Below are 27143 nucleotides of genomic sequence, written 5' to 3' on the forward strand. Positions count from 1 at the left end.
CGGTTCCTACTGTAAGGAAACTCACCTCGTAGCCTAGCTGCTGAAAGGACTGCTCCGGAATCTGTCTGTTGCGTCTCCGGTTTCACCCCGGCTACAATATCCATGAGCACCATCAATCAAATACTTATAATAATAATACTGAGGGTAAAATGACTCTCCTACCCCTGGTCCAAGTCAACCTAACTGTCAAAGTCAACATTCAGTTGACCTGACTCGTCGAGTTGGGACGCCAACTCGTCGAGTCCTTACTCTTACTTTCTTGATTTCACTCGCTACTACTCATCGAGTATTAGCGAAAACTCGGCGAGTTCCTCTTCGCTACTAACACTAAGACAATCTGAATCTGACTCGCCGATTTGTATGAACAACTCATCGAGTTCTCCTTCATCAGATGACCATTCTAGCTGTGACTCGCCGAGTTGTATGAACAACTCGTCGAGTCTGTTCTTGAAGTATGAAGATGGCCTTGGACTCGCCAAGTCAGGGCATTTACTCGTCGAGTTCTTCCATGAATGAGTCTAACCCTCTAGCTCACTAAGTCCACCTCTCACTCACTGGTTCCACTCGGCATAACTCGAAAAAGGAAACACAAGGGACTCGCGACTCGGCTCGCCGATTCAGAAGAACGACTCGCCGAGTCGTATGCATGCAAACATTATATACTCTATTCTGCTTGAAACCAGTCCATACCATTAATAGATCTGGGTTCCTAGGACTTGATTTACACGTAAAGTTTCCAACTTTACGTGTAAATAACATCAAATGAAAGTTTTAAGGTTCAAAGCACACTATAATACTAGATCTAGAGCTTTCATGCAAAATGGATCCATAAAGGTGCTAGATCTAAGCTTCTAGAGTTCAAATCTAGCTAGACCCGAAGGCTAATCAACTCCATGAGTCATCTATGCTACTATTAAGCTAACAAATGGTTCAAGAATGGCTTTAATGGCTTCAAAAAGGAGATTTAAGCATAGAAACAGAAAAGGGTCAAGATATACCTTACTTTCTTCTGAAATTCCTCAAGGATCTAGGATCTCCTTCTTCTCTTCTTGATCTACCTTCCTTATCTCTCAAAATCTTCAAAGAACACACCAAAATCACACAAAATGCAAATACGGCTCTAGGGTTTTGAGAATGATGCTCTGAGGGTTGATGGGGGCTGACTTGAGGCCCCAAAAGTTGTTTAAATAGGGTGCAAACCCTTGAAATTAGGGTTTCATCCAGACTAGCGGACTCGCCGAGTTCAAAATATGGACTCGTCGAGTTGCCAACTTAAACGTGCTCGAAATCGCGACCCTACTCGATGAGTCCAGCTACCGCTCGTCGAGTCCCCCCTTAAAACTTGAAGAAAAATAACAATAAATAGAATATAAATATCATACCAGAATTGGGGTGTTACAACCCTCCCCCACTTGTCTCAGACTTCGTCCTCGAAGTCTGCTGCTGCTGAATCTAAGAACAACTCGGGGAAATGTCCCCGCATCTCCTCCTCGAACTCCCATGTCCACTCATAACCCTTCCGGTGCTGCCACTGTACCTTTACCAACTGAATCACCTTGTTCCTCAAGGTCTTCACCTTCCGATCCAAGATCGCAATTGGCTTCTCGACATATTTCAGGCTGCTATCAACCTGAATATCCTCAATGGGCACTATTGCTGACTCGTCCACCAAACACTTCCTCAGTTGAGAAGCATGAAAAGTGTTGTGGATCTGGCTAAGCTCTGACGGAAGATCCAACCGATAAGCAACCCGATCCACCCGGGCCAAAACCCTAAAAGGACCAATGAAACTGGGGCCCAGCTTGCCCCTCTTCCGAAAGCTGATAACACCCTTCTAAGGCTATACCTTTCAGGAGGACCATATCGCCCACCTGGAACTCCAAATCTGAACGCCTCCTATCGGCATAACTCTTCTACCGACTGTGCGCAGTCTGCAGTTTGCCACGAACCTGTTGGATCAATTCTATCGTCTCGAGCACCACCTCGGTGCTTCCAATGATTCGCTGACCGACCTCACACCAACAAATCGGGGTCCTGCACTTCCTCCCATAGAACATTTCGAAAGGAGGTCGATCGATACTCACGTGGTAACTGTTGTTATACAAAAATTCCGATAACGGAAGGTACGTATCCCAACTGCCACCAAAGTCTAGAACATATGCCCGCAGCATGTCCTCGAGGGTCTGAATCGTTCTATCGCTCAGTCCGTCCGTCTGAGGATGGAAAGCGGTGCTAAAATGGAGACGAGTACCCATCTCGTCGTGAATCCGCTTCCAGTATCTGGAAGTAAAACGGACATCTCGGTCTGACACCACTGAAACAGGCACTCCATGACGTGCCACCACCTCCCTCACATAAATATCAAGTAACTTTTCTGCTGATATGCTCTCCTGGATCGGTATAAAATGAGCACTCTTCGTCAACCGATCCACAATAACCCATATAGAATCCACTCCACGCACAGTCCTGGGAAGCTTCGTGATGAAATCCATGGTAATGTCTTCCCATTTCCACACCGGAATGTCTAATGGATGCATCTTGCCGTGAGGTCTCTGGAGTTCTGCCTTAACCTTCCTGCAGGTCAGGCACCTCTCCACATACCAGGCGACATCCCGCTTCATGCAGGGCCATCAATAATAGGGTCGAAGATCTCTATACATCTTCGTACCCCCTGGATGAATGGAAAATCGAGACTTATGGGCCTCATCCATCAACACTTGTCGTACTCTGCCCCAGTAAGGCACCCAAACTCTCCCGTGGAGGGTCAACAATCCTCTACTATCATAGTCAAAAGAAGCTACTCGGCCCATGATCCTTTCACACTTCTGTCTCTACTCCTTGAGGCCCACTACCTGTGCCTCCTTAATTTGCTCCAATAATGGAGCAATCACCGTCATCCTCAAACAAATGTCTCTGATCGGGGCCGCTACTGCCTTGCGGCTCAAGGCGTCGGCCACTACGTTGTCTTTCCCTAGGTGATAAAGGATCTCACAGTCGTAATCCTTCAACACATCTAACCATCGCCTCTACCTCATGTTCAGATTTAGATGATCCATGAGGTACCTCAAGCTCTTGTGATCCGTGTAAATGGTACAACGGAACCCATAAAGGTAATGTCTCCAAATCTTGAGGGTAAACACCACTGCCCCCAGCTCTAAATCATGTGTAGGATAATTAGCCTCGTGAGGCTTCAACTGTCTCGAGGCATAAGCTATCACACGACCTGACTGCATCAACACCGCTCCCATACCTATGATCGAGGCATCACAGTAGACTACAAAATCCTCCACTCCCTCTGGCAGGGTAAGAATCGGTGCCTCGCACAATCTCTGCCTGAGGATCTCAAACGCTACCTGTTGCTCAGGCCCCCAACGAAACGCTACCGATTTCTTGGTCAGTCGGGTGAGCGGTACTGCTATCTTGGAGAAATCGTGGATGAATCTCCGGTAATACCTTGCCAATCCTATGAAACTCCGAATCTCGGATGGAGACTTCGGAACCTCCCACTGCATCACGACCTCAATCTTGGCCGGATCTACCAAAATACCCTCCTGGTTGACGAGGTGACCAAGGAACTGTACCTCGCGCAACCAAAACTCACACTTGGAGAACTTCACGAAAAGTCTCTCCTTCCTCAAAACCTCTAGCACCTCTCTCAGGTGCTCCTCATGTTGCTCCTGAGTCTTGGAATACACCAAGATATCGTCTATGAATACTATCACAGACCGATCCAGCATCGGCCTCCACACGCGGTTCATGAGGTCCATGAACGCGGTCGAAGCATTGGTGAGCCCAAACAGCATTGCCACAAACTCATAATGACCATACCTGGTCCTAAAGGCGGTCTTCTGCACATCCTCGCCTCTGACCCGCATCTGGTGATATCCGGAGCGTAAATCAATCTTGGAGAACCAAGACGCTCCCTGAAGCTTATCAAACAAATTATCTATCCTCGGAAGTGGGTAACGGTTCTTCACCGTTACCTTATTCATCTCCTGGTAGTCTATACACATACGGTGCGACCCGTCCTTTTTCTTCATGAATAAAATCGGTGCACCCCAGGGCGAACTACTCAGCCTGATAAATCCCTTGTCCAGCAGCTCTTGTAGCTGCGTAGACAACTCCTGCGTCGATGGGGGAGCCAACCGATATGGTGCCTTGGCTATCGGAGCCGCACCAGGGACTAGATCAATCCCGAACTCAACCTGTCTCTCAGGAGGTACCCCCAGCAATTCCTCCGGATATACATTCGAGTAGTCTCGCACCACCGGAACATCATCAACTGTCATCTTGCCCTTCTCCTGGGCATCTGAAACATAGGCAATATAGTCGACACAACCCTGCTGAAAGTAGCGTCTTGCCCTCGCTGCTGAACACATAACTGGCCCGCGATGTGGCTTCTCTCCTTGAATCACTAACTCTCCCCCACTGGGAGTGTGTACTCTCACTAACTGCAGCTCACAATCTATCACCACCCCATTAGGCTCAGCCAATCCATGCCTACTATGAATTTATTCCCTCGCAGGGGAATAGGGACCAAGTCCACCGGAAACTGCTCATCGAATAACTGCAGAGAACACCCTCTGTGCACCCTTGCCACCCTAACGGTCCTATCAGCTGCTATCTCAACCTCAAGTGGACAATCTAGCTCCCCTGGAGCTCTGCTAAATCTCTTGCTAAGTGCAAGAGAGACGAATGATCGGGTAGCTCCCGAATCAAACAATACTGTAGCTGAGATGTCGTTCACCGAGAATGACCCTATACAAAACATATAACCATAAGAAACAATGAAGAAATAAATACTGAGATAAGGGAAAAATACATACCCACCGCCACATCAGGAGTCGCTCGCGTCTCCTCTGCTGTCAGCTGAAAAGCCCTACTATTCGCCACCGGCGTCTCGACTCGGCCCTGACGGCCATCTGAAATCCTTAGGGTAGCAAGAGCTTGTGCTTACATTTTCCCCGATGCCGCTAAACTCAGACACTGGGACTTTTTATGTCCCCTCTGATTGCATTAGAAGCAAATCAAATCTGATGCCGCAACGGTAGTAGTAGTGGCTATACAATCTCTGCTCATATGCCCAGTCCGGCCGCACTTGTAGCAGCCGGCACTCCCTGCCTTGCACGCCCCGTCGTGCAATCTCCCACACTTGCCACACCGAGCGTGGCTCTGCTGACTCCTAGCTCTATGATTTGAACCCTTGGGCTTTTCGCCCAAATTCCCTGAACCTGGAGCCGCCTCCAGCTTCCTCTTTCTCTCCATCTCAAGGTCAATCTCCCTCTCTCGAGCCCTAGCAATCATGTCATCCAACGTCTTACAGCTGGACCGGCTCACGAACTGGCGGATATCACTCCGCAGCATCTCATGATAACGGGCTTTCTTCATTTCCTCATCAGTTGCGTACCGAGGAACAAGAAGAGTCCTCTCCCTGAACTTGGCGGTAATCTCCGCCACTGTCTCTGTAGTCTGGGTAAGATCCTGAAACTCGCGTGCTAACTGCTGCACCTCAATAACCGGTGCGAACTCGGCTCTGAATCTGGTAGTAAAGTCTACCCAGGTCATGGCATCCAAGGCTGCGTCATCCCCGATGGCATGACCAATCTCCTCCCACCAATCCTGTGCCATGTCCTTCGGAAGACAAGACGCCAATCTGACCTTGTCCCCCTCGGGACATCTGCTAGTGTGGAAGGCGTTGGCCACATCTGCCAACCATCTGGTGCTCGCTATGGGGTCCCGCGCCCCGTGGTAATCTGGAGATCCACATGCACGGAACTCCCTGAAGGTAAGCGTGTGCGACCCCATCATGGCTGCTACCTCAGCACGGAAAGTACTCAGTCTCTCATCCATCAACTCCAAGATACCCTCCTTGATCGAACCAAAGATCACAGGAGTCTGCTCAAGTATGGTGCGAGTAATCTATGAAGAGAGAAACTCCCTGGTTTTGCTCATCCATCTGCCCGGCCTCTGGGCCTGATCCTGATCCCACTCCGGCACCTGAACTGCCGACTGCCGGTCTAGGGCGTAATACCACCATTCTAAAACACAACATAATAAATCTCAGGAACACTGATATATCTCAAGGAATCACTACTACCACAAGTTTCCCGGTCTCATCTCAGCTTTCCTTGATTCGAGTACGGATCCTTTGCTTCCAGTAGTACGGGCCCATACTACCTTCCACATTTATCCGTACTTTCCTCAAGTACTGCCTTGACTCCACCAAGTTACTATTATTGCTAATGATCTCTGCTACTCTCATCCTAGGCTTGCCCTAGGGAATTCTCTGACTATACCCGATCCAATCCTTAGCTGCTGAAAGCCTCCCTGTGATGCCAATTAGCCATCACCTGAATACCATCACATGCGGCGAGGCTCAGATAATCCTTCAAGTAAAAGACTCATCCCTACAATGGTTATACTCAGACAAGAGCTGCACAATAGGGCTAAATCTAGCACTCTGAGATTATTCAACCTTGTTCCCATGTGACGTCACGCATTCACCTAATGGCTAACTCCCATCACTTAGAGTCCCACAAAGCACAAAGCAAGCAACATTCAGACATAGGAGACCACTCTAGCAATTCTATCCTCATAAGAGGGAATCTGTACTAGCATACAATGCTAAGTTCATATTATCAGGCATAACCTAAACAGGCTATCCTACTGTTGACTACTCTATGTTAGCATGAAATTCTTATAAGGCTGAAACACATAAAGCAGACATATAAGGCATCCTCCTAGATCTTTAGTTCTATACTAGCATGTTGTTCTACTGATACTGAAATTGAAACTGATATTCATAACATAACTTGTATGGGTAATTTGGGAGTACTTACTTGAGCTCGGATGATCGCATGCACCACACCCCTTTTCTCTTTTCAAAGTTTTTATCTTTCTTAAAAATTCTTTTTACTTTTCTAAAACTCCTTTCCTTCGAAATTTTTTTTACCATTTCCTTAGTTTGAGTTCAGACACACCCGGAAGTGTGCCCGAATCCCTCAAACCAAGGCTCTGATACCAACTTGTAACATCCTAAAACATGACCAAATTTTTTTGTTTAAATAGTAATAAAAATCATATACTAATTGTCATATCATAAAAACCACATGTCAAATATCTCAACTCATAATAAAATGTCGTGAAACAACTGTATCAAATCAAACTACGAATCAAAACAAACTCCCAGGATAAAGACTGAAGTTGTGGTGTGTGCGATGCCATCATCCCGAGCTCTTCCCCTTACTTGCGGAAGCACTTGAAACCAAAACTGAAACTGTAAGCACAAAGCTTAGTGAGCTCCCCCAAACTACCACATACCATACAATAACATATAAACACGTACTGGTCCTTGCCCATTGCATCAGACCGAAGCCCGGAAATTGCATCGAACCGTAGTCCGGAACTGACTGGGACCTTGTCCCCTGCATCAGACCGATGTCTGGAACTAGCTGCATCGGACCGAAGTCCGGAACTGAATGAATCGGACTGAAGTTCGGAACTAACTGATCATAGCATAACATATACACATATCAACTAGCATAACACACATCATCATAAACTCATATACTGCATACTACGTCAGGCCGTAGCCCAGAACACATAACACATAATTCCTGTTTGAGCCACGAATGCATCAAACACACTAACAACTGCATCGGACCGAAGTCCGGAAACTACTACTAACTAAACGGGTCGGCATTGTGGCCTTAGACCCGTTCCTACTAGAAGGAAACTCACCTCGTAGCCTAGCTGCTGAAAGGACTGCTCCGGAATCTGTCTGCTGCGTCTTCGGTTTCACCCCGTCTACAATATCCATGGGCACCATCAATCAAATAATGTTAATAATAATACTGAGGGTAAAATGACTCTCCTACCCCTGGTCCAAGTCAACCTAACTGTCAAAGTCAACATTCAGTTGACCTGACTCGTCGAGTTGGGTCGCCAACTCGTCGAGTCCTTACTCTTACTTTCTTGATTCCACTCGCTACTACTCGTCAAGTTTTGGCGCAAACTCGACGAGTTCCTCTTCGCTACTAACACTCCGACAATCTGCATCCGACTCGCCGAGTTGTATGAACAACTCGTCGAGTTCTCCTTCATCAGATGATCATTCTAGCTGTGACTCGCCGAGTTGTATGAACAACTCGTCGAGTCTGTTCTTGAAGTATGAAGATGGCCTTGGACTCGCCGAGTTCTTCCACGAATGAGTCTAACCCTCTAGCTCACTAAGTCCACCTCTCACTCACTGGTTCCACTCGGCATAACTCGAAAAAGGAAACACAGGGGACTCACGACTCGACTCGCCGATTCAGAAGAACGACTCGTCGAGTCGTATGCATGCAAACATTATATACTCGATTCTGCTTGAAACCATTCCATACCATTAATAGATCTGGGTTCCTGGGACTTGATTTACACGTAAAGTTTCCAACTTTACGTGTGAATAACATCAAATGAAAGTTTTAAGGTTCAAAGCACACTATAATAGTAGATCTAGAGCTTTCATGCAAAATGGATCCATAAAGGTGCTAGATCTAAGCTTCTGGAGTTCAAATCTAGCTAGACCCGAAGACTAATAATCTCTATGAGTCCTCTATGCTACTATTAAGCTAAGAAATGGTTCAAGAATGGCTTTAATGGCTTCAAAAAGGAGATTTAAGCATAGAAACAAAAAAGGGCCAAGATATACCTTACTTTCTTCTGAAATTCCTCAAGGATCTAGGATCTCCTTCTTCTCTTCTTGATCTACCTTCCTTTATCTATCAAAATCTTCAAAGAACACACCAAAATCACACAAAATGCAAAGAGGGCTCTAGGGTTTCAAGAATGATGCTCTGAGGGTGATGGGGGCTGACTTGAGGCCCCAAAAGTTGTTTAAATAGGGTGCAAACCCTTGAAATTAGGGTTTCATCCAGACTGGCGGACTCGCCGAGTCCGGAATATGGACTTGTCGAGTCGCCAACTTAAACGTGCTCGAAATCGTCACCCTACTCAACGAGTCCAGCTACCGACTCGTCGATTCCCCCCTTAAAACTTGAAGAAAAATAACAATAAATAGAATATAAATATCATACCAGAATTGGGGTGTTACAGGATATAAAGAATGTCAAATATGAAGCCCGTCTGAGAAAGTTACGTAATTTTGAAAATCTGAAAAAAAAAAAAAAAAAAAAAAAAAAAAAAAAAAACTCGTGCGCAGTGATGTGACGTGCATACCTTCTAGAAAGGGGCGATGTAGCACCAGCCGAAATTGAACACGTGTCAAATGCATAGAGGATTGATCAGGCCAGTGTGAGGCATACATCTTGTCAGGGCGCGACTTATATTATTTTTTTGTCCCTATAAATACCACTCTGTATAGAAATCATTCCTCACACCCCTACAAGTCATTCTGTCGACTTTTGCTCTACAGTAGCCCTATTCTCCCTTAGCTCTAGTATACTGACAAAGCCATGCAACCTCTGACTGCTCGAAAAGTAATAGATTTCGAGTAAAAGCTCTGCCAGTGCGAATTCTGTACCTTTGTCTAAGGAATTTCTATAAGTTAAGTTACACCCTAACTTTATTATAGTGTAATTTATATTTAAATTCATAGTCGTTGTTATGAATTTAGAAATAAGATTTTTCAGTGATTCCAACGTCATATCAAAGATTGATCTACTTATGGGGATGATTTCTAAACTGGATTTAGTGAGGTGTATAGAGCGGGATTTTCAAATAGTATAGTCTGTATATCAAACGGGCCCTACCTCCGATATAATTCTACCTGGTTATCCCTTATCAACAATATATCACGAGACATTGGGATTCTTGCAAAATCGTGACTATAATTATTATAGTCACCAAGATAATGAAACTATACTAAGACTTAGCATTATGTATATCTAGGTATTTTGGAAAAGTGTTAAGGCAAAGTGATGCCCTAACCTCGAATCATCTACTGTTATCAAGTGAGTAGATTGTTACTTTCAAACTTACATGTAGATACAAGGATTCTAATCGCTTAAATGCTATGTGTGCTACCTTGATGTGCTTAATATATATGTACAATATGATATAGTTATTACTTGGTTAAACTACCTACACCTTACTTAATAATAAGAATAGGTAGTAATGGGTCGAGTGAGATAATAAACGGAAGGCCGTGCTAGAGCCGTGTGTGATAGTAGACATGATAGGTTAGTATGATTGTGAAAAATAATAAGTTATGTCGGTCATGTCAATCCCAAGTACTATTCTATTGTCATGCTAAACCGAAGTACTATTATACTGTCATGCCTTTAGTGACTATCCAAAGTACTAATGTACTGTTGTGTTGCTGTGTTTACCCAAAGTATTATCATATTGCTATGCCTGATCCTCTAGGAATTATATCCGAATGCAGATAAAGGTCCTTTAAGATAGATCCTTCGACATCACCATATTAAGATTAGTAAGTGAGAATAACAAGAGTGAGGTAATTGAATTATTTGAAAGCTGGAAAATATATAATTAAATATTATAATATTGTGGGTTAAAAACCCTGTATATCTCACCAAGTTTTCCAACTTGGCATTTTGCATCATCGTAACTATATATGGATAATGATGTATGTATTGCTGATAGATTCACGAAGATGTAGAACGTTAGTGTAATGAATTTAATTATTAAAATAACATCCGCAGCACAAAAATAACAATAACAAGTATGTTATAAATTTCAAACAACTTGTACTTTCATGTTCAATGAACCATTGGATACTCTTCTGCACGTCTACTTTGGTATGTGGCATGTAGAGTTGACCAACCATATTCTATATATCCCTGCAGATCGCCTTAAAATCCCCAAATCCCTCATAATTGAGTGCTAAATGCATCACCAACATCTGGATTTCATCCACGGAAGAATCATATCCTTAAATTCAACGAGCATAATTAAATCACCAAGAAACAACCTTCCAGCTCTTTATGTTGTCCACGTTCGAAAACACAGGGCCCACCATTGAATACACACACAGGAAATTAAACTCTTTGAATCGGTATATAAGGACTTTTAATGTCTGTCAATCTCAACAGTACCGAAGATGATGAGGGTGAAAAGCAAACTCGGTGGGTTCAATTCAATGAGGGCTCGTGTTCAAGTTCGTTCACCATCGCCACGCCACAAGAAATCCTACAGTTTGGGTCGATTGAATGATGGTGTGAAGACGGTGGCGTTTTCCGGCAGTGAAAACAGCAGCGGTGAACTGAATTTTGATATCAGCCGTGAGATGTTGAAGGGAGAAACGGAAACCGATGATGGGTGTGGGAATAAGGTGATGGTTGTAGTTGATTCAAGTATCGAAGCTAAAGGTGCTCTTCAATGGGCGCTTACTCATACTGTTCAAAATCAGGACACCGTGATTCTCCTTCATGTCGCCTCTGCTTCAAAACTAGGTAAAATTTAAGCCTTTTTAAAGATTTTTTTTTTGGGGTAAAAAAAGTCGTATCTGATTTGTTTTTTTTTTTTTTTTAAATGTTTTCAGGCTGTAAATCAAGTGGGGAGGTGAATCAAAGAGTTTATGAACATCTTTGCTCCATGAAGAAAAATCTTCAAATCAAGAGGCCAGAGGTTAGTCCAATGATTTATGAACTTGATCATATGTATGTCTATAATTTACATATGCCTAATTGGGTTAATCAAACAGATAGCGACATACTTTGATTTAGTTGTTTACTTGTTTATTATATATATTCTACTTTTATGTTTTCCTTTTCTACCATTGTACTTTGAAATATCCATCCGACATCGGTATGGCTGTAAAGATTTTTCAAAATAATGTTCTAGTAAGACAAAAAATGAAAATATGTTACAACTGGGTAAAATTTTCAAAGTGGGAATAAGAAAATTAGTAACATAAAAAAATGGAAAGTGATATAACATACAAATAAGTGAAAGTACCTTGGTTTTTTTTGTGAAAAATAGGTGAAAGTTGAGATAGAAGTGAGACAAGGGAAGGAAAAGGGTCCAACTATAGTCGAAGCAGCAAAGCAAGAACACGTTTCCTTGTTGGTTTTAGGGCAACGAAAGCAGTCAATGATGTGGAGAATACGAACAATGTGGGCAGGAAAACGAAGCAAAAGCCGGGCAGTGGATTACTGCATCCAGAATGCAAATTGCATGACGATTGCAGTGAGGAGAAAGAACAAGAGACATGGGGGATATCTTATTACAACAAAGAGACACAAAAACTTTTGGCTTTTGGCTTAATGTATATCAGTTTCATACCAATATGTACATTTGTGAGCCCCTCGGGGTCATATTTCACACCCGAATGGTAAACTTTTCATTGAAACAACAAACCTTAAATATGTCCATGGATCGTATTACAAATGAATTCCATATATACATCCCCTTTTTAAAATTTCCAACAATCCATATGGATTTGGATCCACAAGATCGACCTCAAAGTAATGGAAAATCAAGAAAAAATACTTATATGCCTATGGGTAAAATTTTCAAGATGTAAACACCATGAAAGATAACACATGTTTATAAGAAACACCATATAAGAGACTTGTGTAATATTCTTTATATACAAACCGGAATCCGACAAACATTTTCGGAAAAATAGTATCATCGTTAGAAACAAAGTTTGATGATTTATTCCTTAATCATAATTATCATCTATTCTCTCTAGGTTATGCATACTTTTCCTAGAAAAAGCTACATTTTTTACTCTTTTTGTCAAACTGCTATTACAAAAACATAATATGGTTTAAGATTGCATCATTTCACGAAATAATTAAGTATACACTAATTCGTGCATCAAATTTGAACTTAGCAGAGTGTTTCATGGATTTTTTGTCTTTTAAACTCTTTAGGCTAGACGGTATGGCCTCAGCAACCAACTCGGCTACCTCATGGAACACAGGCCGAGCCCTCGGCATCTGGTCCGTTCCAGAGGGTGGGCGATAGGGACGACTGTTTAGGGCCCATATGTTAAAAGGGCCCAAATTTTTTTATGGAAAATGTTATATATTTAGAGGATGGTACAATGATTTTTCTTTCAATTATTGAGTTATTATAAAAAAAAAAAAAACTTGATGATATTTGTGTATTTTAAAGGCCAATTTTTTCTTTCGCCCTGGGCCTAAAATATATTTGGAATGATCCTGCTCGGCAACTGGGTAGATTTGTGCGGATGAGAGAGAGTGCATGATTTGGGGAAATGGAGACAAAGTGGCGTTTAGTAAATTTTTCCAGATTTGACATAAAGGTCCTTAGGTTTTGGTTTACTAAGAAAAACGTACCCCATCTTAAATTCTCTCTCCATAAATAGTTTTCAAAAATTACAAAATCAACCATTGACTTATAAATCTTAATTATTATTCTATTTAAATGAAATTTTAGTTTAAAAAAAAAAAGTATTTTGAAAGGTTTATTATATATATATATATATATATATATATATATATATATATATATATATATATATATATATATATATATATATATATATCACAACAAATATGACGCCTACGTAGACTATGGTAAGTGTGGCACCACACCCACTAGCTTTACTAGCTGATGGTGATATCAAGAATAAAACGGAAAATCATTGAGTTGTGTTGACTTAATAAGACATGTGTAAGATGTAGTGTGTAACATAGTAACACATTTTTAAATTATGTTACTACTCGGCCCATATGGTCATGGAAGTTTGTGTGCATTGACTCAAGGGCATGTTCGTGTGCATAGCCTCATATGGTGTGTAACTCCCTCATCCATGTTGAAATCATGTTTGGATTTTGTGATGTTTACACCCACCCATATGCAATAAGCAAGAAAAGGCATACCGTGGAGGGCTTTTTAGATTGATTATATATATATATATATATATATATATATATATATATATATATATATATATATACTAGAAAAGTTTGAGGCTCGTGCTAAGTACGACCCTAGGAGGGTAATAATGTATTTTGTTACTGTTATCTAATCTATATTGTACTAATAGCTTTAAAAAAATGAAAGTAAAATGCTATAAATAGATGGATTTTCAATGTAAAACATGATGCAAAGAATTATGGGAATGAAGCAAGTCGTTGGTATTAGGATGAGGTGGCAGCTCTTGAAATTGGATTTTTGATTTAGGGGACCTTAATTATAAGTATCATTTGCAGAACTTGGTTATTAGTTGTTAATTTCGGGGTAATGAAAAGAACTTTTGGAATTTTGACTAACTTCTAGTCCTAAGGCCTCAAACACCACCATGGCCTCCTTAGTAAGTTAGTAACAAATGAGGCTCTGTCCACATGTACTTTCCACAAACATCTGAACACACGTAAAAATCCAAATCAAACAAAAAAATGCATTGTTATTTAGGACAAAATATTGCTATTAAAACTAATTAATGATCTTTTGTTTAGATGCTATAGTCAACAATATCCAAAAAAAAATATTAACATAACATTTATTGTCTAAATAAATAACAGATGTGTTATGCAATAGTCCAAATTTCCACTTATGTTAAAATAGACACTCACTGAATTCTGCAAGTTCACCTTCATCTTTGCCATAATGACACATAAATTGCTCCTTAACATGATAGGAATTATTCCTAATATTACATCTTATTATAATATCATATTAAGAAAAAGATTTTACATAAAATGTTACCAAGTAATTGTTAGAACTATATTCTAGACTCAGCAATATCCATTTAATTTGTTATTATCATGAAACATATTTGAATAGAAGGTAAAGATTTTTCATATTAACCAAAAGTATCTACCTTCTCGAATACAAGTTTCCAAGGGCTTTGTGATCTTATATTATGTCAATTCATTCCTTTAAGAAAGGATAGTTTTTAAATGAAGTATGATCGTCATGCTTGTATCGAGTCTTTTTGTTGGATCAGTATCATGCTTCATTTTTTACGATTTAGTTTACTCTAAATTGGAATAATTGAAAAAAAAAAATCAAAACTGATGCTGCAATTAGAAGGACTGTTATTTGGATAACTTACATGGGCTTTACACTACCAAAATCATCAATATTTATGTGTACATCTGATGGAAGAAACATATTCTCTAACTGTCATTAACATGTTATCAGCATTATTTATTAAAAAAAATTTCATGTGACAATTAGTTTATTGTTATGGTTATCAATGCTATCCATTGCAACAAAATAATACAAAGTTTTTCATTGAATTAACTTAATGTATTGATGTATGGGATCTGAACAATATATGTATCCAAGATAATCTACAAATTTAGATGTATAAAAGCAAGCTTTATCCTATGTCAATTGGCCATTCTGCCAAATATATGAGAGTTAAATGGAGCTTCATAATCTTCAAAAAGATAATGAATACAACATATAACAGACCAATAAAGTTGTATTGTTTTCACCAGTAGTAACAGACCACTAAATGACTTGAGTCATGCCTGTATACAATTGGATTATGTTAATTTCATTATTTATGAAACAATGAAATGGTTATTGTCAATAATTTGAAGTGCACATGTAATCTTCACAAAAGTTAGGGATTAGTGAAAAGGGTAATAATACAACATATTACACCAACCTTTTTCTCATTCAAGTTGCCCCAATTCAGAAAACTACATAAATATAAACATAAGAAGTTATCATGGCAAGATGGAAGATAGAGAGTAGTATGGGTTTTTTCATAATAAACATGAAAAGAGAGATGGAGAAGAGTGATATGATCTTGAACCTGGAACGTGTTCAGTGATCTGTTAGCGTCCAATTTTGAGTGTGAATGAACACAACATATTGGAAACCAATAATATTGGCGTAGAGATGCACCAACCTTTCCTTCGATCAAGTTGCCCCAATTCAGAAAACTACATAAATATAAACACAAGAAGCGATCATGGCAAGATAGATGACAGAGAGACATACGGTTTTAAAAAAAAAAATATGAAAAGAGAGATGGAGAAGAGTGAATTAGCCATGTGTTCTTGAACTTGGAACGCTTTCAGTGATCATTGGTGTCCAATCAATAATACTGTCATAGAGATAATGGTTTTGTAATAACTGAAGTCATGTAAAATTATCATTATTTTAACGCTCGATTTACTGAAAATAAAGAGACACCAAAGCTTATCGGTGCGTATGGTGGGGATAATCTTTGATGAAATCACAATAAAGCCCTAATTTTCTGGTTCATCCGGAAGAAAAAGATGGAAAAGAAGCGTAGCATGAATCCAAGATAGACTGTTGAAAGTAGAGAATAGAAGGAAGTCGTTACCTTTTTATATACAGTGGTTGGGCTTAGGAAGATTAACAGGAAGAGAAGCTAAGGAAACTGCCATTTATGATAATTTTACGTGCTTTTACCGGAAGGATGAGATACAGTAAAGATATGGGGGTTTTTGGACGGAAAAAGGATCGGGAATGGTTAGACGGGAAGGAAATCGATGTGTCGTTTCCATTTGGATTTGGAAACGTTGTATGGATATTGGCAAACGTTGGGAGGATGGAGAAACGGTAAGTTATCATCAGTTGCGTCCTTTTGTAGTTAGGTTACGTGTGTTGTAGTGGACCATGGAAATTGAAATTTAAAGTAAAGAGGAAAACAGGGTTTTCATATATAATAATGATATATATATATATATATATATAGAGAGAGAGAGAGGGAGAGAGAGAGAGAGAGATAGAAAAGTGGAAGTAGATCGGCATGCCTTTTCATCTTGTTTATTGCTATCGATAAAGAGAGAAATGGGGGTGTTGACCAGAACGCTTATAGTGGTGACTAGAAAAATAATGATGACGATCAGAAAGATGACGTTGCAGATGAAAATAAATGAAAGAAAGTAAAAGAAAAGACATGTCGACATCATCTTTCCGATATCCACCACCAGCTTTCCGGCCACCACCATCATTTCTCTTTTTTACAGTAGCAATAAACAAGAAGATGCATGTCAACATATCTTTTCTTTCTCTCTCTCTCTCTCTCTCTCTCTCTCTCGCTCGCTCTCGCTCTCTCTCTCTCTCTCTCTCTCGCGCGCGCTCTCTGTATATCTTAATTACCTTATAAAGCATTTTTGGTCAAATGCTGAATTTTAAGTCGTACAAACATACAATGCATTTGTACAATCAATTTATGCATTACAAAAAGAGTAGAGTATATATGGTCAACAGTTGAAAAGGTCAAATCTCTTATCCCCTATTCTTAGGCTATTTTGACCCGGTTCATTCCTTATCTCCGTATTTCCCCAAATCTCGCAATTTCTGTTCACAAATCTTGGATATATATCGCTGACGTTTCTATTTCTACGGTTTAATTCATCTTTCAGCATTCAACCACCATTGTCACACTCATCGCTTGGTGTGGGTAAACGGCTAGTATATATATATATATATATATATATATATATATATATATATATATATATATATATATATATATATATATCACAACAATATGGGTATAACTTTCCATGAGGTTGGTGTATTTATTTATTTATTTCTTATTATTCTTTAAAATAGTTTTAATAAAGAAAGATGGAAATAAAGTAAATAAGTCATCTCATATGGGCAGAGACCAACCACAATAAAAAATGCAACCACATAAATCTTCCATGAGACCAAAAAAAGCTATGGACTAAACCCAAAATCCGGAAAGCCACAAGGTCCATTTACGAAAATAACAAACTTTTTTTCATATTTAGTCTCTTTTTTATACACCATGTAACGAGAAGGGATAATCTCCCCTTATTTTAAATTGATTGTATTTCCATGTATGTGTATTTATATGGTTATAACTCTTTGTAAAACATCAAAAAAAAGGAGAATCGGTTAATACCTTTTATGTGGTATCGGAATAAAAAGATCCTTTCTTCACAAAAACCCTACCCATGCCTCCTATTTTTTTTTTGTTGTTGTTCCATGGCTACTAAATCAGGTCTTTCAATGACCACTCTTCTTCATATGTTAACTATTAAGCTTTAATCCCCCGACTATCATGGATGGAGAAATCGAATTTATCATCTTCTCTCTTATCAAAAATTTCTTCACCACATGGATGGTTCTACCTTTTCTCCCTCTCAAACTCTTATCATTGAAGGCACGGAATCTCCCAATCCTTCAGATTCATCATGGCTTGAAAAATACCAGACAATTATGCTTCTTATGCAAACCTCTCTAACAGAGGAAACCATGGTTGAGGTTATTGGTATTCAAACTTCTCAAGACCTATGGATAACACTTGAATGTGCATACAGTTATAACTTCGTTTAAACGCACTTAGAATCTCTGAGATGCTCTTTGTCAATTAAATAAATATACTCTATATGTGTCTGATTTTGCAAAAAAAAAAAAAAAATTAAATCTTTGTGTGATCATCTTATAGTCACAGGATATCATGTTGATAATATGGATAAAACCCACTGGTTTCTAGCCTATGAAACATTCTCCACCGCACCACGGGCTATTTACCCTCATCCTTCTTCATAGACCTTTTCTCTAGAGTCGAGGACCATGAACTTTTTTTGGTTTCTCTACATGGTTCTGTTCCGACCACAGCATCCTTCAATGCTCAACACCAATCTTTTCGTAGCCGGGGATCTGGATCTCGAGACCGCGACAGAGGTTGTACCTTTTCTGGTGGTCAAGGACGTGGTAGGCATCCTCCTCATTGTCGATTATGCAAAACTGATAGACACTATCCTTTTACTTATCCTAAAATTGCTACTTTTCAACAACAAGCTACCACCCATATTGATGCTAATCTTACTAGAGCTTTCAAATCAAATTGTAGCATCTTTGCTCAGTCACCGGATTGGTACGTTGACTCTAGGGTTATGTGTAACGCCTACATTTCTTGCGAGGAATTGTTAGAATATTTAACCGACATTAAAATAGTTTTGATGAGGATTCTGGGGATAGGCATATAAGGAACGCAAAAATCTAACTTTGTAGGAGAAGTTATGATTGTTTGAAGTTTTGTGTTCAGTTCGATACGGCAAAGTGTGTCGTAAATAGTGAAATTTAGATAAGTTGCCTATTAGTCTAAGAAATCTAAACAAAAGTCGTAGTAATCATAAAATTGAGAGAGTACATACAAATAATGCCTAAATCTAACTTCATACAAGGAAGTTATGATTTTTCAAAGTTTCAGCACAGTTGTGTTAGCACAGAAATCGAATTTTAGATCGATTGATTGTTAGCAGAAACAATCTAACAAAGAGTCAAAGATCTCGCCAATAGGAGTTCATTGATATAAAGACAGTTGAGAACGGATGTCCGACGAAAAATATATGAATTTTAAACAGAAATTAGCAGTCTAAGCCTTCTAAAATAATAAATAAAAAATAAAGTGACAATAAGCCGACGGAGTCTAAATGAAAATTATAGAACTAGTCCGTAGATACACATGGATAAAAAGAACATTAAAACAGAGTTCGTATGAAGAAGTTATGGATTTTTGAAATTTCTCGAGTGTGCCACACGCAAAAAGGTGCGACGTGACCTTCTAGAAGTTGCCATACAGCACCAGCCAACGAGGGATACATGTCAGTAAATGAATAGATCATCTCGTACAAAGGGAATGGTGGGCACCTCTAAGAGGCGCAACACGCCTATAAATTTTTTTCCTATAAATAGTCTTTTTCTGCTCATTCTTTCCCCCACACCTCTCCAATTCTCTCTCGAAATTTCTACTTCTTTATCCCTAGTATTCTTAGTACTTAGGTTATTTTGGCGAAGCCCTGAGGTCCCTGAGAGCCCAGTAATCAAGAGCTATCGAGTCAAAGTTCTACCGGTTCTATTTCCAGACTTATGTCAGGAAAATATCTATAAGTGAAGCTACACTTATATTACTTTCAGTGCAACATATATTTATATTCATAAACGTTATTATGATGTTATAAATAAGATTTGCCAGTGATTCCAAGTCATATTGCTGATTGATCTGATTACGGGAGTGATGTCTAGACTAGATATAGTGAGGTGTTTAAACTGAGAGTTCCAAACAGTATACTATGTATACCAAACAAACCCTACCTCCAATATGATCTTACACGGTTGCTCCATACTTGATAGATCTTGATGTAGACATTAGGATTGTTGAGGAATCTAGACTATCATTAGTCATAAGAAATAATAAACTAAGAATTAGTGATAATTTAACCTAGGTAACTGATGTGCACAAAAGTACCCACTAATTTTAATATTTATAACCTAACAAACTTAGACTAACTATGCACTTATAGGCAGTATACCTAGTCAGATTACAGTACAGCTTAGGTAAGTCGGGTGTCGATCACAGGGAACGGTGTTACTAATTAATCTACTTACTATTAAATTAACCTAATTTATTAACAAATTTAATAAGGGGTTTTATCTGGTTTTGCAAGATCAGATGAACTTAAATCAAATTTAATAAAAACACACTCTTGCTTAGTTGAATCCACTTCTTCCTTATGGCTAGCTAATGATTATGGGTTATTAAGTTGGTTTTTAGTTATATTAGTAATTTAGTTCTATCTTACCAATAAGTAACTAATTCATGTCAAACCATGTATGTTCACACATAATTAAACACATAACTAATTATGAATGTAAATATGTTATGTAAGATTTGTTGTATAAACGCAATTATGGTCACAATTCACATTCTCTAGCACAGCTAAGATTTATTCAGTCTAATTACTAACTAAGATTGGTCAATCCTAGCTCTAACAATTTAATGTTCACTAAATTATTAGGTAAACAAGTTCATGCAGTTTCATGGTCACTAAGCTACACAGAACATGCAATCTAGCAATTAGATAAACAAATAATAACATGCTAGGTTATACAAATCAAACACAAACAATTCTTACCAACTCAAATTAATCCATAAAGATATAACTATTCATAAGTTCAAAGCTTCATCTAGTTAAGCAAGAGTAGCTAGATTCAGCTGCTCATCATAGTAATTAAACTAACACAGCTAAAACTAATGAAAGACATGTTCATAATCAACTAAAATATAAAACTTTACTTCTTTTGGTGTTGAAATCCCTCTTCCAGGACCTTTCTTCTGCTCTGAAACATCTCCTGGAACTCCTTTTCTTCTGCCAAAAGTCACCCTATTCGTAATAATCAGGAGGACTTATATAATCCTAAAAAAACCGCGTCACGTCGTGGGCTTCAAGTAAATCGTATCCTTCAAGGAAATCCTCCGTGTCGTGATGTTTATCTTCTGGAACACCCATGCCACGTCGTGGGCTTCACCGCCACGTCGTGAATTTATTATTTTCTTGTCTTCCAAGCCTCCCATGTTCCCCATTTTGTCACCTCTGGTCCCTCTCTTCGAAAATCCTTTATATTAACTGAAAATAACAATTTAAACTCGTAAGTATCATTATTCTAAACATATCATCAATTTATTAACAAAAATGTACTTAAATATTGCCTAAAAATAAGTATAAATACGGCAATATCAAAATACCCCACACTTAGGCTTTGTTTGCCCCCAAGCAAATTCAAACTTAATTCTTAATTACTAATACCACACAGAACAATCCGACTCTAGTTCAGCCATTATGCCGAGACCTCAACGCATGCATTTGTGTCTAAAATTTTCCTAAAGTACCCCCCCATACTTTAAATACTCACAATCTTCATAAACACTTGCCCACTTTTTCCGAACAATGCTCATTTTATGCAACCCTCCGAATCCATCCGCAGAAAACCTCCTAATACTAGCAATTATAGCTCAAATTATTATTACTAGATTCAATTAATAAAAATTTGAATTTTCAAAATTTTCTAGCAATTTACTTTTTCTACCCCTACCCCACACTTATTTCATACAATGCCCTCATTGTATGTATAAAAACAAATCAAAATTAAAGAAAAGGGAGAAAAAGGAACAGACTCCCCTGGAATAGCGGCGTGAGCATCTCTAAAAGTGTGAAAATGTGCAATTGGACTTCCAAAAATAGAAACTTGGTGTAGAACTGGTTGAATATGTAAATAAACCACGAACAGGACTTGAAACTTCAATTCGTCAAAGTGGGTATTTGTAAGGAAAAATGTGGCAATGATAAACTGGATCACGTCGTGGCATATATCTGGACACGTCGTGATATGGGTTGAAACCGCGAACACCAAAATGCTGAACTACTACAAACTGCAAGAGTGCCACGACGTGGCATAAGGAATCCACGTCGTGGAAACTGGGCATCAATAGAAAATGACTTATTTGCTTTATTTACTCTAGCAGCTTTGACCAATGGCTAACTGGTGTCCAACACTTCTATGCAAATATATTTCCCAACTAAAACCTCTCTCCTAATATACCCCACACTTATCTTGAATTGTGGGTTCTGACTCACAACTCTAAGCTTCCTTGACTAGACAAACACGACTCGAAAGTTAACCGTCTATGCTCCTTAGAATTCCAACGCTAATCTGAAAAGTTAGAACAACCCAAAAGAAACAAAAAGTAACATCATAGTTTTAATAAGGTTTTACATCACACACCAAAGTCAAACTAAAAAAAAACTACTCAAAAAAAAAATCAAATCAAATCAATCATCATCTTGATCTTGTGCTCCACTTGGCCCTGCCTTATCATTTTGCGGACGCCATAGCTCCTCCCATGTCGGAAAATAGGGATACTGTGGTGGCATAGCAGGTGGTCGGGTCACACCCAAATGTGAATAAATACCCTCGGTAAGCTGGGTATGGTAAATGGCATGACCCCGTAGATTATCCAAATATGTTCCCACCCGACTCTGAAAAGCGTCGGTGGGCACTCCCTGCACATACTGCGAAGCAGCCCGCTCTCGCTCGACTTCACCTCTAGCCCGCACATTCCGACGCCTTGGTTTGGCTGGTGGTTGCTATCCCGGCTGCACCTCCTCTTCCTCGTCATCTATTGGTGGTATCATAAAACGACCCCCGATATTCACCACCGCTCGCATCACACCCAAGACTTGAATGGTCAAGTCTGTATCTGGGAACCGAGTAAGATTCCTCACAAAGTCATGGGTCAAAATATGATATGACCTAGCCAGGCGAGTAACCAAATGTCCCCCAGTAATCGGGCTCCCGGGCCTAGAATTGGCCGCTTTCGTCCCCATAAACCTCGCCAACATATAAGGTAAATCACAGCAAACCCCCGGGGTAATAAGAGTCCATAAATAAAACAGATTCTGAATGGGGACCTTATCACCATGATGCTTGTGATTGATTGAAAACGTGATAAGGCGGTGCAAAAATCGGAAAACAGGATTCCAAATTTGTGACTCACTCGAGTCACGAGTGTTGTACTCATGGTTAGAAATGCCCCGCCAAAACTACACATCCAAAGTACCCGGAGAAAAATTCCGCACACATCCAAGCAAGAAAGGGATAAAAAACGGAGATTGCGTCTCCACTTCCGTATAGAGCCCCATACGCCAAGCAAATTCCCGAAGGCTACACTCACGATATACACCACCCAAACGAAAAACAAGTGCTCTATTGTAGGTGACATCAAGGGTGCGTTCTTCGAAACATACGGTAGAGAAAAATTCTACCGACAATTCCCGGTACACGGGTTCTTGAATGGTGAATAAATTCCTCTACCCGTGACAAGTGAACGAAAATTGATCTCCAACATAAGTCTTTGACCAATAACGTCCCAGCTCCGCTACCATTCCCACTCCACCTAGCCATCCCCAATCAATAATTGGGGCTATTGCAAACTCCCTATTGTATAACCATCCAAGCCAATTCTCGTAGGTTGTTAGCAACGGTCGAGGAATGTTTTGAGGAAACTGGTATAAAGGATGTATGCTTGCGACATCTATCGGGTCTTCCTCCTGCGGAACAGCTCGTCGTGGTCCCATTTCTGCAAACAAAGCAAACCAAAACAACAAACAACCAACACATTAAACAGTGTAAACAAGTGCACAGAAGTCACGACGTAGCCAGGCTGCGCCACGTCGTGGGTCGCGTCGGTCACAGATTGTGACTCAGTCTATATGCATGCAATATCTACAAAAATCAATGGTTGGGGTTTGTTCCTATGACCATTAAAGGGATATTTAATCTAAAATCAACCACTAGATTCAACCAATTTCGTGAATCATACAAACCCTAACCATGAAAACTTGAAATTGGAAGAATTACTACAAAATAATGAGTAAAACACGTACCAAATAGATTAATTGGCAAGATCTTGCAAGGAAATTGGAAGTAGAATAAGAAATTGGCTGTGGGATTATAATGTTTCCGTTCGTGCAGCAGCCTCAAGTGGGAATGAGAATTATTGGTCAACGGGTTTTAAGGAAATGGTCCCCCCTGATTTTTAAAGGCCACGGCGTGGCTGGCTATGCCCACGTCGTGGACCTTAAATTGTTTTTCAATCGCGCATTCCTTTTAGCCCACGATGTGGTTGGGCTATGCCCACGTCGTGGAAACTGCCAGATGCAAAATTCTTAATAATGTTTATCATATTAATTAATTATTTTGTATATCATTCATTATTTAAAGTTCCCTACAGCTAATTCTCTACTAATTACCGGTTTTTTAGATGATGAATCGATGTCTTTTCTAATTAAAAAGAAAAGAAAGAAAAGAAAATTTAAAAAAGAAAATGCAAACCAAACTCGGGTTGCCTCCTGAGAAGCGCTTCTTTTTCTTGGAGTCTTGAGCTGGACTCCGTACCTTCTACGTTGAATCTTCGGAAGAGTCCTCCACCAAGATCTTTTGTTCCTTGAACCGCCTTTTGTAAGCTTGAACTCGCCTTTTATACGCCTTCTTTGAATTCTCCTTTTTAGCTTTTCTCTTTTCTTCAAGCTTGCGTTTTGTGCCCTTGGTTTCCTCCTTGTACTTTATGTCATTCTCTTATGCTTTCACCACCGGCCTTGTAACTCTTGAAGTGACCTCCTCTTCATCACTTGTTATTTCCTCATCCTCTTTGCTTACCCAAGAAGGCGGGCTCTTGTAAGTTATGACTTCAATCAAATATGGAACAGATGCCTTTGATTTTGTCCTTTTGACTTGATGAACTACCTTTATCTCTTCTTCCATAAGCTTTTCCAGTTCTTCTAGTTCATTCTCTTCATTAATTGTGAACACCTCTTCTTTATTTTCTTGAAAGTCATCCTTTATTCCAAAGACTTCTAGTTCATCTCCAACCCTCAAAGTTAGCTTAGACTCGCGTATGTCAACAAGGGCACCAGTAGTGTTGAGCAATGGCCGACCTAGGATTATCGGGACATCCGGATCTCCTTTCATGTCTAAGACTACAAAGTCTATCGGAAAAACAAATTTTCCAATTCTCACCAAAATATCCTCCAATATGCCTCGGGGTTGTGTCACCGAACGGTTCGCCATGTGAATCTTCATTTTTGTAGCCTTCATCTTCTGAATCTCCAATTTTTGATAAAATGAAAAAGGAATTAGATTAATGCTATCCCCGGAATCGGATAAAGCATTAACCTTCATTTTATTCCCAAACTCGCATGGAAGAGTGAGGCATCCAGGATCCCCCATATTTTCTGTTGTTTCTCCCAACACAACTTTTGAAGTTTGTTCACTTAGAATCACTGTAGACTGCTTCTTTAATTGCCTTCGCGTATCTATCAAGTCTTGCAGTAATTTCTGGTTCTTGGAAGCTTTGGATAAGGATTCAACAAAGGGAGTATTAATTGGAATCCCTTTCACATGCTTCACAAACTCTAAATGTTCCTTCTCCAGTTGACTAAGTGTTGCGCGGGTGGGAAATGGCATAGGTGGATGATAAGCTGGAATAGGCTCAAAGGATTTTTGCTCAGACTTGCGCCACGTCGTGGCCAGAGGAGTGTCACGTCGTGGCAAGCCTGTTTCAGCACTTTCTCCATTTTCTATCCTTAATTTCTTGGGCTGCTGCGGTTCTCCTTCCAACGCCTCCAAGAACTCAGATATTGTATCTTCTTCAGTATCGATGGCCATTACGTGAGATTGGGCTTGTACTTCGGGACTCTTCGGGGACAATTTTTCATGAACTAAAGTGGCTAGTTGACCAAATTATACTTCAAGGTTATGGATGGAGGCTTGTTGGTTCTTTATCAATGTTTGTTGTTCCATGATAGCGTAATCCGTGGCCTTGTGTCGCTTTTCCAATGCTTCCATAAATTTCATTAAAATGGTCTCTAGGTCGGGTTTCTTCTCGGCTGGTGGCTGCTCCTTTTGATAGAGGCCTCGACCTGTCTGCCTATACTTCTCTTCTTTTTGCTTCTTATACTCTTCATATGGCAGCCACTCCTTCTTCGGTTTCCTCCAGTCGTCATCAAACTTATCCCCATTAGAGTAGCACACTTGAGCTTTTCTGTTCCCAAATTCATCCACGTTGCAGTCCTTGGTCAAGTGTGGACCACTACATCACTCGCACCCCACTCTTATGGCATGTATCGACTGGTCCATTTGTGTTATCCTGCGATCCATGTTATTCAGCATGGCCATGACAGCTGCAATTTCTTCAGTTTGGGCTCCTCTACCGCCTTTGCTTCCATCTTGCCTCGGGTTATGGTATTCACGGGAGTGTTTCGCGAATTCTTCAATTAGCTCCTTGACCTCCCTTGGATTTTTCCTTGTCAACGGTCCTTGAGAATCAAGGAGTTGTCTTGTCATCACATTGACCCCATCATAAAAGATTGACATCTCTTGCTGCACATTTAGGTCATGTTGCGGGCAGTTTCTGAGTAAGCCCTTGTACCGCTCCCATGCTTCGTACAGTGACTCCCCCGGCTGTTGCTCAAAGTTGGCTATTGCCTTCTTGAGTTTGGCTATCTTGGATGGTGGGCAAAACTGGTCTAGGAATTGCTCACGCATTTGAGCCCAAGTGGTGATTGTACCCGGTGGGAGTGCTTTTAACCACTCCTTAGCAGCTCCTTTGAAAGTGACGGTAGCATCCTAAGCAAGACTGTGTTCCTGTTGACATTTGGGACATTGAAGTAATCTGTAATGTCATTGACTTCATCTAGATGCTTAAAAGCATCCTCGTGGTCTTTCCCGAAAAATGGGATGTCCTTCAGCGCAGTCAATCTATGTCCCTTCAGCTCGAATGTGGCATTGGCAGGTATTGCGGGTTGGAATAATCCGGGATCCACATCTTCTCGGATCCGCTTCTTGTAAGCTCCCATGGACATTTCTTCAATAGCTTCCATCTCGTTCCTTGGCTC

General features: G+C 40.0%; 1 protein-coding gene and 1 non-coding gene across 2 annotated transcripts; both read left to right on the forward strand.

Moving 5' to 3' along the window:
- The first annotated feature begins 10740 nt into the window (after positions 1 to 10740).
- On the forward strand, positions 10741 to 12546 carry LOC145007098 (uncharacterized). Its single transcript, XM_078966105.1, has 3 exons — positions 10741 to 11417; positions 11507 to 11592; positions 11947 to 12546. The coding sequence occupies exons 1-3, from the start codon at positions 11066 to 11068 to the stop codon at positions 12229 to 12231; spliced, it is 723 nt and encodes a 240-aa protein (XP_078822231.1). The 5' UTR covers positions 10741 to 11065; the 3' UTR covers positions 12232 to 12546.
- Positions 12547 to 26638: 14092 nt separating this feature from the next.
- On the forward strand, positions 26639 to 26745 carry LOC145027910 (small nucleolar RNA R71). The gene has a single exon (XR_013675671.1). It is a non-coding gene; the product is annotated as a small nucleolar RNA R71 (small nucleolar RNA).
- Positions 26746 to 27143: the final 398 nt, after the last annotated feature.

This window comes from Lactuca saligna, chromosome 1 (genome assembly GCF_052625555.1).
Source record: "Lactuca saligna cultivar CGN05327 chromosome 1, ASM5262555v1, whole genome shotgun sequence".
In the NCBI taxonomy this organism is placed as follows: Eukaryota; Viridiplantae; Streptophyta; class Magnoliopsida; order Asterales; family Asteraceae; genus Lactuca; species Lactuca saligna.